Source organism: Gavia stellata, chromosome 3, assembly GCF_030936135.1.
Source record: "Gavia stellata isolate bGavSte3 chromosome 3, bGavSte3.hap2, whole genome shotgun sequence".
Classification (NCBI taxonomy): domain Eukaryota; kingdom Metazoa; phylum Chordata; class Aves; order Gaviiformes; family Gaviidae; genus Gavia; species Gavia stellata.
The window spans coordinates 13,563,830-13,579,067 of record NC_082596.1 but is presented as its reverse complement, the minus strand read 5'-3'; the positions used below and the strand labels follow the sequence as shown (position 1 = coordinate 13,579,067).

The 15,238-nt window shown below is 44.8% G+C and overlaps 1 protein-coding gene across 1 annotated transcript in view; it reads right to left on the bottom strand.

The window, feature by feature from the left end:
• ATAD2 (ATPase family AAA domain containing 2) overlaps nt 1-14,590 on the bottom strand; it is a 37,698-nt gene extending 23,108 nt beyond the window's left edge. Inside the window, exons 1-8 of the mRNA XM_059836360.1 lie at nt 14,438-14,590; nt 8,789-8,931; nt 8,197-8,246; nt 6,765-6,918; nt 5,247-5,343; nt 4,188-4,260; nt 1,393-1,482; nt 812-920 (exon numbers count right to left, since the gene is read on the bottom strand). Coding sequence (XP_059692343.1) covers nt 812-920; nt 1,393-1,482; nt 4,188-4,260; nt 5,247-5,343; nt 6,765-6,918; nt 8,197-8,246; nt 8,789-8,931; nt 14,438-14,572 — 851 coding nt within the window. The 5' untranslated portion in view covers nt 14,573-14,590. The remainder of the gene's footprint in view (nt 1-811; nt 921-1,392; nt 1,483-4,187; nt 4,261-5,246; nt 5,344-6,764; nt 6,919-8,196; nt 8,247-8,788; nt 8,932-14,437) is intronic.
• Between the last annotated feature and the right edge of the window lie 648 nt (nt 14,591-15,238).

Below are 15,238 nucleotides of genomic sequence, written 5' to 3'. Positions count from 1 at the left end.
AAGGGAAAATGTTTAACTCTTTTGCAAATAAATTTCATAAACAAATGACTCATTTTGTCCAATCTCTCTCTCTCACACACAAATAGAGTTTCACTTAGCATTATGTACCCACTCTGTGAAACATAAACCTTTTTAACCGATTTAAAAATCTAGCTTCAGAAACCCTTCCTTCCATAACTGCCTGCTTTCAGGGATGCTAAACAAAGTTCTCATATCTAGCAAGAGACAGCGTTCTCCATGCTTCAGCTGCTTACAGGACCCAAAACCCCTTTGTCATTACTATTGCCATTTATCATCTATAATTTCATTTAGTATTTTTCTTGTTTAATGATAGTTTCATACAGAAACATTAACTGATTCCAAAGAGAAACCAGAATCAGTATTTGAGTGATTAAAAAAAATTCCACTAAAACTTCCATACAGGCTCCCCCTCTAACTAAATTATCTTCAGTTTTAAGAAAATAATTGGTCTCCTTCAAGACTAAAGAGTCTAAAATTTTCAGAGTGAGATTCTGGCTTCAATTCCAGAACAAAAGAATTTCAGTTATACAATCTCAGCCACGACCTCCATAATCACCTCAGCAGTGACCACAAATACTGCATTTAAAAAAAAAAATCTAACGGCTAATAAAAAGTGTAGTCTCCCCCCCAATAGTTGTTTTCTTTATACCCTCAGACTACCACAGCAATAATCATACTACTAATCTGTAACTACCACCAATTCAAAACCCTTGCCCCTTGAAAGTATTATTCAGTAATGTGCCTGACAGCATTCTTGATAAATAAGAACTATCACTAACCATACACCAACCTGTTAGTTCTTTTGCAGCAAGAGCCTTGTGACTGAGCACTTCTAAATGAGTATCTCTGTCTGACAGGTGAAGACCGGCCCGAAAAATAGATCTTACGTTGCCTTGGTTCTGTTGAAAGCAAAGAATTTAGAATAATGTTACAAACAAGTTTAAGAGAAAGCAGGATAGCGAAAGAGGCAGAAAATGTGATGTGTTTCACCGATCTCTCATTTCAGGGGAAGTTTCAAGTGATTTGGGGGCGGGATTTATTTTTTTAAAATCAGCGCACAGTAGAAGTGAAAAAACACTCACCTACTTTTTAAGGAGAACTGAAAACCACAAGAGTAAGGTTATCAAGTCCATTTAATTACCATTCTTTCAAGGATACATAGGTCATTTTTTACTGAAGATCAACAGGAAGCATGCCAAATGGCAAAGAAATATAATGTGCACAGGATACATACATTTAATAAAATTGAACTGCAGAATGAAGGTAATAAATTTAAATAGGAGTTGGGTGTGTGTATATATTTTCATTAAAAGAGTCACTCACTTATATGCAAGAAATCAGCTCTTAAGAGAAACTGTGCATATAACCTACTTTCCAGTGGAGCTTGATAGCGCTCAACAGTTTTCCTCTGTCGAAAGTCATAACGCTTTCGAGTGTCTTCGCTTTCTTCTGATGAAACTACTGTAAATCGACATAACGTTAAACTGTTTAAGTACTGTTGTAAATGATACTAAATTCCAAATGCACTGCACAGATGCCTATAGGTTTTACTATTACCTTCATGTTAATGACACAATAGATCTGAAAACCTGCAAAACCTTAAGACCAATTTATGCAAGACACATTCCAGAAATTACAATACACAGAGGAACATACATATAGATATTGTTGTGTCCTCGCTGAAACTGCTGGGTGACGTCTCATCAGTCTTAGTAACAACAATACTGTCATCTTGCTTAGCTAAGATGCAGCTCCTATGAAAACCACTATTTCAGAGACTAATTTCTTGTTATTTTGAGAACGCGTTTCACAGAAATGTTTTTAATACTCTACAGTGCTAAGACTAAGCATGGTAATCTAGCTCCCAAGTCCTAGCTCTGCCACAGATTACATGAGCAATAATGGGCAAGCCACAGGTGTGAACCTCCCCAATCGGAAAACAATGTCAAATGCATACAGTTTATGCCACTAGCTTCTGTAAAGTAACTTGAAGTTTCTTCATGAAAGACAGTATGAATGCAAAAACCAGAGTATAATTATCTAGCAGGTTCTTAATAATACCCTCTCACATTAAGAGCTGGACACCAGGTGAGGAATGTACATGCTCTGTTCACCTACCTGCTCACTAAAATTAAGTCAAATTTTATTCCTTGGAAAGCACTACCCGTTTTTTTCTTCCCCCCAAAAGGTCTCACTGCTTTCTGAATGCAAGATAAATTACACAAGATATATAGACAGCACATGGAAAACTGAAAAATTATTTTGGCACCACTACCATCCCAAGTCCTTGGTACTCCAACGCTCCTGTCACAAAGGCATGAATTTCTCTGCTTTTCTGCTCCTCTAGTCCTTCCCCTTGCTCCACTCATCTTCTTTACACCAACACTGACACACTTTCCTTTCCCCACTCCTTCCTGGCATGATTTCAATTATAGAAGTATATTTTAGGTTTTTCCTAATTTGAAATTCCAGAGTTTTCACTTTGATCACAAATTAATTGCCCCATACTCTTTCTTTCTCATTCAACCTACGATTTATAATTACCTTCTACAAGTCTCTCCTGCCCAGCACCCCTACATCCGCACACTTGAACCAAGCCATAGAGAGGAGGTCTGATCACCAAGGTGCACACCTGGGAGCCACAGGTTCAATCATGAACAGGCCACGGACTGTTCTCTGAACAAGATCACCCCAGTGCTCACTAACACCTGGGCATCTAGCTTGAACCTTTTTGTAGGTCTCCATTGCCAGTGGTCAAGTCTTACACAGGCTGTGTAACATGTCCAAGATACTGCCCTCACTGCGTATTGCAGAAATCATCTCTTATTCAAGCTCTGATGGTCTGATGGTCAGACAGGTGGTCAGGCGCAGGGCACAGTCAGACAAGCGTACTGACCAGCCAACTATTTACACGTGACTGGCCCTTTTTATACCCTTGCCCCTCTACTTTCCCACTCTTGTTCCTCCCAGAATCACCTAAACCCCACCCTTGTCCCGCCTTTGGTTCCTGCCCTAAAGATCCCATAAGTCCTGGGTGACCTGCTTTTCCCCTGCATCCCACAGTATGTCCCACCCCTAGGCAGTAACCCCTTAGTCGGAAAGGTGATCTGGAGAGCTGCCCCCGATGACTCATCCAGATGGGTTTCACGCCTGGACGCTGGGGCGGATGGGGCGGATGGCTCCGCTGGGACAGCCCTGGGAGGGGCCCAGACAAGGTGGCTCTTCCTCCTTGACTGGAGTCCTTGGTTTGGGTCCCTGCCTGCCGTCGTGCACCCCTGTGCTCCTCCGGGCTTGTGCAGATAGGACTTTGATGGGCTGATGGCCCTGGGAGTAGACCGGCGGGGTATTATTTGGGCTCCCCCTCCTGCCACTGTCTCTCTGAGCTCCTTTGGGGGTGTGCAGAGGAGGTCTACCACAAAACCTAACACCCATCGGCTCAACTACCGCCACATCCTTTTCTGTCCTTAAGTACAGTCTCGACCCATTCTGTTCCATCCAGAAAGCTCCTACCAGGATCGTTGGACTGACTGCCTTAATCACAACTATCATTCTCCTTAAAACCTTAAAAGTTTTTCCCCCTCACTTCAAACATAAAGTTAATATGGCCTTTTACGATTTAACCTGATTCCTCGTGTTATTTCCCGATGAGTACCGGGATGACAGCTCCTAATTACAGGACCAGACAGCAGCTTTCACTGACTACCTGCTAAACACAGAAATGAACAACACTATCCTCTCCCCTGCTGATCTTCATGCTCCGGAGGAGCTTTCCATACACGCCTGGCAGCGTCCCTTACTTCCTGAAAACTCTTGCCGTGCTGCTCAAAACCGTGAAAACTGTCATGCTGCTGCTGTAGCAAGATCCCTCTTTCTCATTCTGAGTAATAACGTCCATTCCTTTGTATTCCCACCTGTCCACAGCCATCTCTTGCCTTTTATCTTGTAAGCATTTTGGAAAAGCACTGGGTTTTTTTTTCTCTGAATATCTGTCCTGAGCTCACTACAGTACTGCCCTAAAGTCCGTGACTTGTAATGTCAACAGCAATATAGATTTTTTAAGAGATGAAAAATACCGAGTAGTTCAGCTCATCTCAGTCGGTTAAGACAAGGCTTTTGGCTACAGCGTAGTAAAGAAAATTTAAAACAGAACTAATCTACAGTGCCACCTTGATTATCAGCTAATTCTTCAGCAGCTCTTTGGATTTCTTTCTCTCCTCGGGAGTACATATCGAGGTTTTCCTAATCAAAAGAAACGAGAAAGATCAGTGACAAATATGCAGAAAACCCCACACAGGCATATTTCCTGCCTACAGAGTAATATTATCAAGGCACTCCATAGACAGAAAAGATTAAAAATTAAGGTACAGGAAGAGAGAACAGGAACATCATTCTGGCATCCAGAATTAGTAACAAGAATTTCTGCTCTAAAATAGGGTTTAGTACATGTGAGAGTTAAATACTTATCCAGATACAAAACTGAGGGTATCAGTTAATTACAGGTTAATAATCCAAGAGTGTGGCAGAGCCCAGGACAAAGCAATCCCTAGCAGTCAAAATAAAATTCGTGCGGGCATCTGAGAGATGATATACAAAGTACTATGGACAATTCCGGTTTCATTAAAAAAAAGGAATTCAGATCTAAACAAAAAAAACTCTGAAAGCAGGCTATGAAGATGTTTAAAAAATGAAGTGCTTGTCATTCAACAAGACAGCAGAAGAACTTAATTTAATAGAGCAAAACTAAGACAGAGGAAATATGACTGCTGTATATAATTTTAACGTAAGTTTCTCTAAGGACAGCGGACTATTTAAAGCTCACAGGCAAGGCTGGCACAAGAACAAACAGATAAAGCAGGCACCAATGAATTCAGCTTTCAGTAAGACCTGAAGTGAAAACCCAAGCCCTGCAACAGCTGTTTGTAAACAGTGTCCATTCAAAAATCGTACGGCAATTCAGAAAGCATAGTATAAGACATGTATTTCAGCATATCACTGCTATTTCATGTCTTCTGAAGAAGGTATTTCCTTCACCCTTAGAGCGTATCTGTAGCATGATCATACCAGTAAGATGTTAAATTATACTTAGAGAGCAAAACCAAATGTTATTTTAGACTACGCTATTCTTTGGAAGAACTTATTTCAGCTCAATTAAAATTACAACTACGTAACTCCCCTACGTGAAGTACACTACTTATACAAAAATAGTAAAATAAATTAGTATCTACTTCTTCTGCATCGTCGAACACCCCAAGGTCTTCCATCATTCGTCGCCTACGCATTTTCTCCATGTCATCCATTTTTTGCAAGACTGCTTCTGCAGTACTAAGATAAAAAGTTAACATGTAAGAGCAAAGATAGGGAAGAACAAAAAAAACCCCATTTAAAACAGTACACATACTCAATATGATATTTTAATACAGTATTCATAAAGCAAGAATCATTGACAGCCAAGTTTTTAAACACTACTTAAAAATTAGATCAAATGTTTAGGGTTTTTATAGATTTAAGAACAAGCGTTTGAGATTTGCAAAAATACACTGTTTTCAGGTTTATTTTCCCTCTCGGGGAGCACAGTAAAAAAAATCCATTTAAGCAAGAGAAAAATCAGAATTCTGAAGATCATAGTAAGACAACAGAAAGAAATTATGGCAGTTTTTCATAGCACTTAAGTTGTTCTGCATGATAGCATTAAGTAATTTTCAGTTCACAGCCTTCCTCAGACAACAGGCTGCTTCTTCTTCTCTTAACTGTAATCTAAGTTTTGTGCTGGTTTTCCATGACTATACATGCTGGAAAAAACATGCCACTGCTCTTACACTTTGCAAACCTTTCCGAAAACAATGGCCATTTGGGCTTCACAAAGAGAATTAAGCCATGGACAGACAGGCAGAAACACTAGGACTACTTCACTTGGGCTTTATCCAACTCGCCTCAGTATCTTAACTCAACCAAGCATTATAAGAACATTCGTAAGCATGGAAGAAAAGTTAATTAGAAATGAAGGCACTTCTGATGCTAAGAAAATTCATTTAGAGGGCAAGTTAAATCTACTGAAAGTCACAACGTAAAGTGATCTTCTTGGTTCACAAGACAACACATAAACCCACCGAGCCCATACATAAAAGATGCTCTCGTATGAAGATCTCTCTGCAACTGGCAATCCCAAACCAGATACACCAGTGGCAAATTTGAACATTGGCTGTGCCCAAATTCTTTACACGTGAAACACCTTCCAAATACGTCCTCCCGCACATGCTCTCAGACCTGGAAGTCTTAAGCAGCCACAAGCACCTATTTCCAAAAAACAGGTTAAACAGTTTTGCTGCCAAGTACAAAGGCCCACACCTTACACAAATCAATGTAGTAACAATAATTACAGGACATACCAGTGCAGGCAGAGGAAGAGGAGGAGACCCTACCTGATCAATGACCACGGAATGTTAGCAGAGGTTGCCAGTAACAACCTGGAAGTTCCAAGAAGCACCACCCTGGTGGAACTCTACTATGGAAGGCACCTGCAGCCCAGCAGTTGTCACACGGATGTACCGTATACGTAAGGGCACGTAGGGAAGTCTCAGCCTGACCACTGAATACATTTAGCTCTTGCTGCCAGGAATAACAATACCTTTTTCTGTTGTCAAAAGAAGGCGAAAGTCCCTAGCCAATATTATGCCATAGCAGAAAGGCTTGCTAGTAAGGCTCATTTTAGTAGCTTTGTAAGATCATGAAAAAAAACCACCTACTTTGTTATAAGTTTGTCGAACAAAACAGATTGATTTGTAGTGGTGTAACGACTTTGTTGAAGTCTGCAGCTTCGGCGGACCTCCAAATCCCCATTTTCTTCATGGACTTGTTCTGCAGCTTTTGCATCAGCTCTGGCCTTCAGTGTTCTCGTGACTACAATGCATTAATGTATAAAATATTTTGAGACAGAAAATACGTCATTCCCTTTATTTCACCGTTGCTCTAGTAAAATGTAAAAAAATCTGCAGTGGCTTGATTTTTTCTTTAAATACCGAATTGGAAGTTATTGTCATGGCCACAGCATTCAACTTAAATTAATTATGTTTAAACTACCTACTTAAAAGCATGACTTGTATAGCAACTTTTTAAGAGACTGGGAAGCCAATCTGATGAAAACAAACACGCAACTTTTGTTCCATGCAGGAAGCAAGTTCATCCCAGTTACTTCTTTCTGGAAAAGTGGAAACAACAAATACCTCTCTCTAAGGTGTTTTTACTCCATCCATGTAAAACTGTATGGAATAGTTTTTAAAAAAAATTATTTATGTGGGAAGGCTCTTCTTAAGATGCGTGGGTTTAGTCCATTGTTTAAGCATGCATCACTCATTTTCTGCATCCTGACACAAAAGCTCTAGAAGATAAGAAACGTCTCAAGATAAACTCCCAAATACCAAAGAACTCAAACGCTTGCCTGCTTTAAAAACGATCTGCCCAGTATTTACCACACAGCATCCTTTGCCACGGGCCTGTTACTTGCACTATCATTAAAACAGTTAAGAGAGGTCAGCGAGGAAGTAGTGCACAATGAGAACTTGAATTACTACCCACAAAGCGCATTTCAGGCCCCTTCCGGCGTTCAGCCCATCCATGGCTGGCAGGACACTGCCTGGAAATAACGGATTTTCCCAGCTGCCAGCAAGCAGCCTCACAGCACCAAGCCTGCTTGTGTACTCAGCACAGTGATTCAGTTCCAAGGTAAATCACTGAACTTCAGTGACACCTTCCCCACATCAGCGGGTTTGTGCGCCTCATGACTGAATTACTTTTTAACTCAAATATTGCCTCCTATTTGCAAGAACGATTTTCAATTAATTTGTGCCCTGCAGACTCCAGGAAATCCGTGTCACAAAGAAACCTGAGCTAAGGAACAGATTCTCAGGCACTAGTGCCTAAGAGCAGGCTGGAATTCACGCCGTGTTCTCCCCAAGCCTGACAGGAATTAATAGCATATCCTCCTATTCTCACCCACCTCTTTTCGTAAAACTCATGGGAAATTCACTATCTTTTCACTATCTATTTTCACAACTTCAGCTGCTTTGCGTTGATGAGTTCAGAAGTTTTTGTGGCCAAGTTAAATAGATGGAGTGACCAAACGCAATCCTTCTCAGAAACCAGACTAAAGAGGAATCCTAGGGAGTTACCACTACTTACCTTCTTTATAGTCTTCTTTTTTTTGGTCTGACTTTGGCTTTGCCAACCGCCTCCATTAAGAAAGAGAATAGAGGAGAGAAAGAAGAAAGGAATTATTATATTAGAATATTGTATAGAAGTATTGAAGAATATTAGAATTAGAATATTGTATAGAAGTCCTGTTCCCCATCAAGACTAGGGAACCTGACCAAGTTTATAATCCAGTGCTCCACATCATGCAAAGAAAAGCCTGTGGACCACACTGAGGATTCAGATCCCAAGTCTGCTGCGTACCATATGCAGACAGTTCGGTAAGGACGCAAGTTTCCTAACGGGCTAATCTGGAAGTCTCAATAGTGCAAATAACATCTCAGTAACCAAAGCGGAGGAGAGATCTCAAAGGAGTTGGGAAAAGATGCACGTTTTTTATACAAGCAGAAGACTTTTACTAAGAAGAGTGATTCTGGTTCTAAGACACTGACATTAACATAATCATACTCCCCCGCAGATTTTTAGCTGTCGATTTATCATGACGTGACTCATTGTGCATGCTTCCACTTTTCCTTTTAATTCTATGAATTGAACAGAGATTGGACACCTAGAAATACAATACCTCGTAAAGTGTCTTCGATTGACATTGTCACTTAATATTTCCATGCTTTTCTCAAAGCTAGAGTCTGAACAGGGCGGCATGTTTTTTCTCATTGATCTCAAACAGTGTCCATTGAAGCATTCAATTTTGCCAGAGGAAAATTCCTAGGGAAAGAAGGAAATAAGAACATATTAATCTGAACCGTGTATGTTGAGCTGAGAAGGGAATTCTCCCTCATTTAGGCAAGTTTATTCTGTAAGTCTCATGACTTGGTAGTGGTGCAGCTCACGGCAGGTAAGCCTTGAACCACTTTGGCACCAAGAAGTAGCTCTCGGAAAAAACCCAACCAACCAACCAACCAGCTTTCAAAGCTAAAGCTCCTCTCCGCCACACTCTTCTTGTGGACAACTTGAGCTTAATAGCCTTTGAAAAAATTATTGCAGCAAAACCTTTCAGATAAACTTAGTGTTTCATGAAAAAAACCCCACCGTTGATTTCAAAACTGGTTCAGAGAAGCAGCCAAGCTTGACCTTGCATGTCCTGGGATTAAACTCTAGTTAGGAGAGTTTTTCTCCTCTCTCCGTTCCATTTGTGACTGCGTTTGGAGGGATATTAAAAGATTTCCTTCAGGAGGACGGCATTTATCCACAGGAAGCCAAAGGGAACTCAAGATGCGCTTCTTCTATTACTGTTGATCTTGTTCACATTGGTATTTCTGCCAGGAGGATGACTACTATCCCTTCTACTGTGTGAGGAAAGCTGTGATGACCATGAGAGGTGGCTTGTTCAATTTACAACCCAAGCTTTCATTAGGAATACCCCAAACTACATCTCACACTGAAAAAGGCAGAAAACCGACCAGATTCTTCTACTTCTGGACACTAACTGTACCAAGAGGTACTTCCATTAGTAGTTGATGGAGATGGTGACAGAAGCGTGAAGAATGTCACTACAGGAGGGCAGTGATGCATGCGTAAGGCCCATGCAGGGCCATGCAATGAGAGCTGTGGCCACCTGCTGCTGAGGGGTCAGCCCTGAGCCACAGAGCTGGGCAATCCTGTAACTGTCTGACGGTCTTCTCCTCAGTCAACCTTGAACCAGTCATCCCCACCGTTCACCTGACAAATTCTCATGATAAGACAGACCTTTTGCACGAGGAGGATTTCAATCACCTTTCCTCCATCGCTCGTTTTAAAGAGCACCTCCCTTCTGGCAGTCCTCTGGGCTGGTGGAGCAAGGCCTCATGAGACGCCTCCCGTAACTGGCTTTTGAATTTGGGCATCTGAGATGAAACCCCTGAAGACATTTTCTGCTTCTCAGATCCAGCACAGATGGATGTAACAAGGCCTAAAGCTTAACAAGAGGCAGTCTGATATGTCAGAGTCACCTTTAACATTTTTCCTCTCAAAGGTTTAAGAAAGAAATCATAACAGAAAGCCTTTCAACTGTTTTTTAATTTGACAGAGCCCTAGGTTTATTTGAAGAAGGCAGGGTTTTGTGCACACTCACACACAGGAGCATATAAAGACTTAAACCAATACGTTCTGCGTTCATCACTGAGACAACGAGAGAAAAAAAAACCTAGACCAAGAAATAACGATGTTCTCTTACCTGCAAACACACTCAATAGTATTCCTACAGCTGGTATGACTATGGCTTATCTGTCATCCTAGAAAATCTATAGGCACGCCTGGGAACTACCTAGAATGTTAGGTGACGTGATTAAAGGCTAATCTGCACAAACAAAAAGCAGTGAAGCACTGGTGGGCAGAGGCACCCGGTAACTCAGCGCTGGGGGAGCAGCCGGGCCCCACTCCTCACAAGGCCATCGGTCAGCCCAAGGCCTGGCTCCAGGGTGAGGGACCCCCCGGGGCGTGGGCAGGAGAGGCCTCAGGGGTCACCTAACAGACAGAGTGAGGGCCCCTGCCTGGAAGACGACTCATTGCGAGACGCCCATCGCTACAGTCTGTCCTGGCTTCTTCTTTCTTTCTTTAACAGTGTTTCTAGTGGTGTCCCAGGGCACAGAGGTCCGACTGCCAGCGACGGGAGAAGGGGCCACACCTCCTCACGGCCTGCAATGTCGCTAACAAACACCAAGCCAGCGTAGCTGGCAAGTAGGGTTAGAGTTTCGGGAACCAGGTAGTGGAAAGGCTGCAAGTCTGGGCCAGATACAGGAGCCCTGGGGGTCTGAGCCAAGTGCTGGGCTGGGGGGCAGCTTCTGGAGAGGCCATAGGTCTGGGCCAGGGACCCATCTGTGACTGCGCATGAGGTAACTGGGAGACCAGGTCCTTTGGGGCCAGTTACTGGTTTGACTGAGTGTCTAAGGACAGTTCCAGAGGGATATATATATAGTACAGGCATGGTCTAAATACCAGCAACCAGAGCGGGGCTGTGCATCCCTGGGGCTTACACAGCCAGCTGGGGAGACCTGGGCATCTGGGGGCAGCTACAGACAGACTGTTTGCCCAAGACCAAATAATACAGGGATCCATGTTACGTACGTATGTGTGCGTATTTTCCCACTAACGGGTTTTCATCCTGAGCAGACAGAGGGAAGAAGGACCAGGCTATTTGTACTGTTCATAGGGCTACCAGATTCAGCTACTCTGAACATACAGCACTTTCAAGTAAGGACAGCTTTTTAAGAAAGAGGCTTTATTTCTAAATACATGATCACTTGTGAAATTAGATGCCAAAGTTGGGACAAACTCTGGAAGATTTAGCTTGCTTAAACTCCAAGATACACGACTTGTAACTGCCGCTTTGGACACTTCTACTTCATTGATCTATAAGTAAGTATTCCGTGGGTGAAATCTTAAAGGTTTGCCCTATCAGCTAAAAGATGACTGCAGTAATATGCTTCACAAATCTCTGGGCCAAATCCCAGACTGAAAGAACAAACCCTTAGAGAACCTCAGCACAGATGTTAGAAAAAAAAACAGTCTGGTGACCTGGGAAATCTTTCTACATATACTTATGCACTTGTTTGCTTTTTTAATGGATTTTAATGCAACGTTCACAATACCATACTTGTGATACTCGTTATCCTCTGTACTGTCTTTTTACCTTAATCTTGGCTCAATTAGGACACAGACAAAGCAGTAACAATGTATATTGCTAACAACGACCATCCTCCGTTCATAGGAAGGCATCCCAGTTCGGTGAGACAGCACACACCAAGAACCATTAGGTTAGCTCCAGCAAGTTCCAGCACAGCAAGAGTAACTTATCAACCCTATCAGGCTGAAAGAACACACTCAAGAAGTGAAATTCAGTAGAAGCAAATGGCTAAACTGGAAAGAGAAAGCACCTGGATGAAAGAATTTTGTAAAGTATTTCAAATTTTGAAAGCACTTCATATTTTGTTACCTTTCTCATGCTATAGGAAGCGATTAGCAATGTTTCTAGAAAGTCTTTTTACAAAAACTGTGTTTAGCTATCTCTGAGGAAGTAACTCTGTGTTGAAGTACTATCAGAAAAGATAAATGTGCTTAGGCAACAAGGCTGTGAGCTCTGATGCTGAGGTTCCTACGCAGACGAGTCATGAAGGCTCAGCCTGGAAGAGTGCCGGTTTCAACTTTGCCCAGACAAAAAGGGAACTCTGGAGCACGTTGCACTCAAATACAGGTCACAAAACAACAATCTTGTTCAGCCTAGGGAATGACATCAGGGTTATAGACCTGCAGATATACAGCTTCCAAAGGGACAGTAACCACTTTGGATCTGCCGTGGGGCTCCTTGGGACTGGAAACTTGGAAGAGGATAAACCCATCAGATGCTGCTTTACCTTACACCTTCTGCCATATGCTCTTTACTCTCTACAGATAAATAACTAAGCTAAATAACTAGAGAGAAATTGTGTGCTGGTATCAGAAAAACTGCAAAAGTTGCCACCACCAAGTCCTTGCACATCAAGAAGATAGGAGGGAGGCATTAGGACTTGAACATGCAGCTAGCACCAGCATCATCACGCCTGTCATCCCAGGCACTTCTGCATTGTCTCTGCAGTTAAAACACTCCAGCAGAGCCCAGTCATCCTACAAATGAAGTAAGAATGACTCCATGCCTCAAAGCATGGGAAAGGTCTGGAAAAAGGAAGAAAAAGAAAAGAAATAAAGAAACCAAAACAAAGAATGACCTTACAGCCAGTTTCATAACGATGATTCTGCTTTGGTTTCAGTGAAAAGTTTACATCTAGCTTCCTCATTCCTGTTCTCCACACTGAAAACACATGCCAGCTGCTTTATCTGCCTAACTTTTCACAGCCTTCCCCCGTGTGCAATGAGCAGCTGAATTCCCTGTAGCCTCTGACAACCATTTCCAGTGAAGACTGCAAAAGCAAAGCAGTGATCTTTAAGCAGATTCCATGACTGTTTGCAAAGAAAAAAAAGAAAACAAACCAAACACCCCAAGGATATCTTCCTTCTTAGTTCAGTAGTCTTGAGAATGATGAAAAAATAGTATTAATACATACAACTGAAAATCCTGAAAAAGTTTCTGCTGGAAGGAAACAGAGTCCACTACAAGCATCACTCCAAGGCAGGGCTCCCCTGAAGAGCAGACCACTTCTGAGTTGGATCTGGTCTGCCTTTATTTATCACAGAAATGCAGGACACCCTGTGGAGAAGAGCCTGACTTGGAAAGAACAGAGAAGTTTTAGCTTTTGAAGGCTACATTAAAAACGATGATGAACTTCTCTAAGTGAAATGGTTCCGTTATTACAGTCGCAACACTGAGATGCAGATATCATGGACTAGTTAACATCCTTTATAATCATGCAAGTTGTCTCTTTTCTGCTAGGGTTTTTCATAGTTATAAAAAGCTTCAGTAAAATTTTCACCATGTTAGGTTACACACATAAGTGCTTTAATTAAGTACAAATTAGTCCCAATTTGTAAACAGAGCTTTGTTTTTAAAGCATCCAAAGTACTACCTACATACACTTGACTAAGGAGTATTTCGCAGGCACTTCAGACCAGCTAGAATGCAGTTACAGGTCACGTATATTTTGTGTCGAGCGCTGGTTTTGATGCATTTTTTTCATCAAAGCAGCGAGCACTCTTTCTGTGAGTGTCACCACAATTAAAGTAAAGCGGTCTCTAAGATCCTTTCAAGATAACTTTGTAGGTAACGATTTTAATCAGAATAAACGTGGAAGGGGAAATACAGATAACAGACGAAACCATAAGGTGATGCGAAAAGCTTATCTTCACAGGGCTGCGGGCGACCCAGGGACCGTCTCCCCGCACGCTGTCTGCGGTTCCCCGGACCAGAGCTTGTGCCGCGCCCCCATTTAGCTGCAGCGTGACCAGAAACGGGTGGCGGGGCCGGGGGGGACCCGGCCGGCTGCGGAGGGCGGCCCCGACTGCGGCCCGGCTGCTTCCTCACACGCGGCACCGCCACCGACCGCAGCTGTAGGCGCTCACCCTAAACACTCATTTTCCCCGTTTTTTCCTCCACCTGACGCCGATCGCGGGTGCTCCTGCGGGGGGACCCGGCTTGCCCAGCTCCCCCCGCAACAGCTCCCGGCCGGCACCGGCTCCCCCGCCGCGCAGCCACCGGACGCCGCCCCGGGCCCACAGCCCCGGGCCTGCCCCACTGGGCCGAGGCCCGCGGAGCCGGGGCAGAGCTGGGAGGAGCCGGCGCTCCCCGCCTCCGCCCGGTACTCACGGCCTCGTCGGCTCTCCTGGTCCCCCTGGATCCCGCGGCCCTGGCGGCCGCCGAGGCGGCCCCGGAGCGCGTCCAGATGCGGCGGCTGCTGAGCGAAGGGGGCTCCAAGGAGATGAACTCGGAGCTGGAGTCCATGAGGTCGAAGGGGGGGCGGCGGCGGCGGCTGTCGCGGGCCGCCGGGCCGGGCGGGCGGGCAGCGCTGCTCCGCAGGACCACCATGGCGGAGCGATGGAACGAGCGCCGGCCCCGGGCCCGATTCTGCCGCCACAGCCCGCGCGCCGCTTGGTCTCCGCCCTCCCCCCGGATCCCTCCGCCTCGCTGCCTGCCTGCCTCCCGCCTGCCCGAGGGCCGCCGCAGCCTCCGCCGCCCCTGCCCGCCCTCGCGGAGGCCGTCTGCGCGCGCCCCGCCCCGCTCTCCCCGCGGCCGCTTTTCCCTCCGGCAGCTAGTCCCGGCCCGGGCGGCGGAAGGACACGCGCCGCCCCGCGGCCTTTCGATATTTTTGGCGCGTAAAAGTTGGAGCAGATTGTTTCGCCGGCGCGGGATTGGCTCGGCGGCGCGCGCGGTGCCCGCCCCTCCGCCGCTTCCCGCCGGCAGGGGGCGGAGCCGCCGGGCTTGGGGCGGGGGGGGGGGGGGGCGCCGCTTAAAGGGGCCGCTCTGCCGTGCGGCGGCGCGGCTCTTCGGTCCTCCGCACCCCGCCTGAGGGATCCCCGGGTGAGGGGGGTCGCGCTTCCTACGCCCCTGGCCGCTACTCCGGCGGTGCCCGGGAAGCGCCTGAGGCGAGCCGGGATGGCGGCCCCGCCG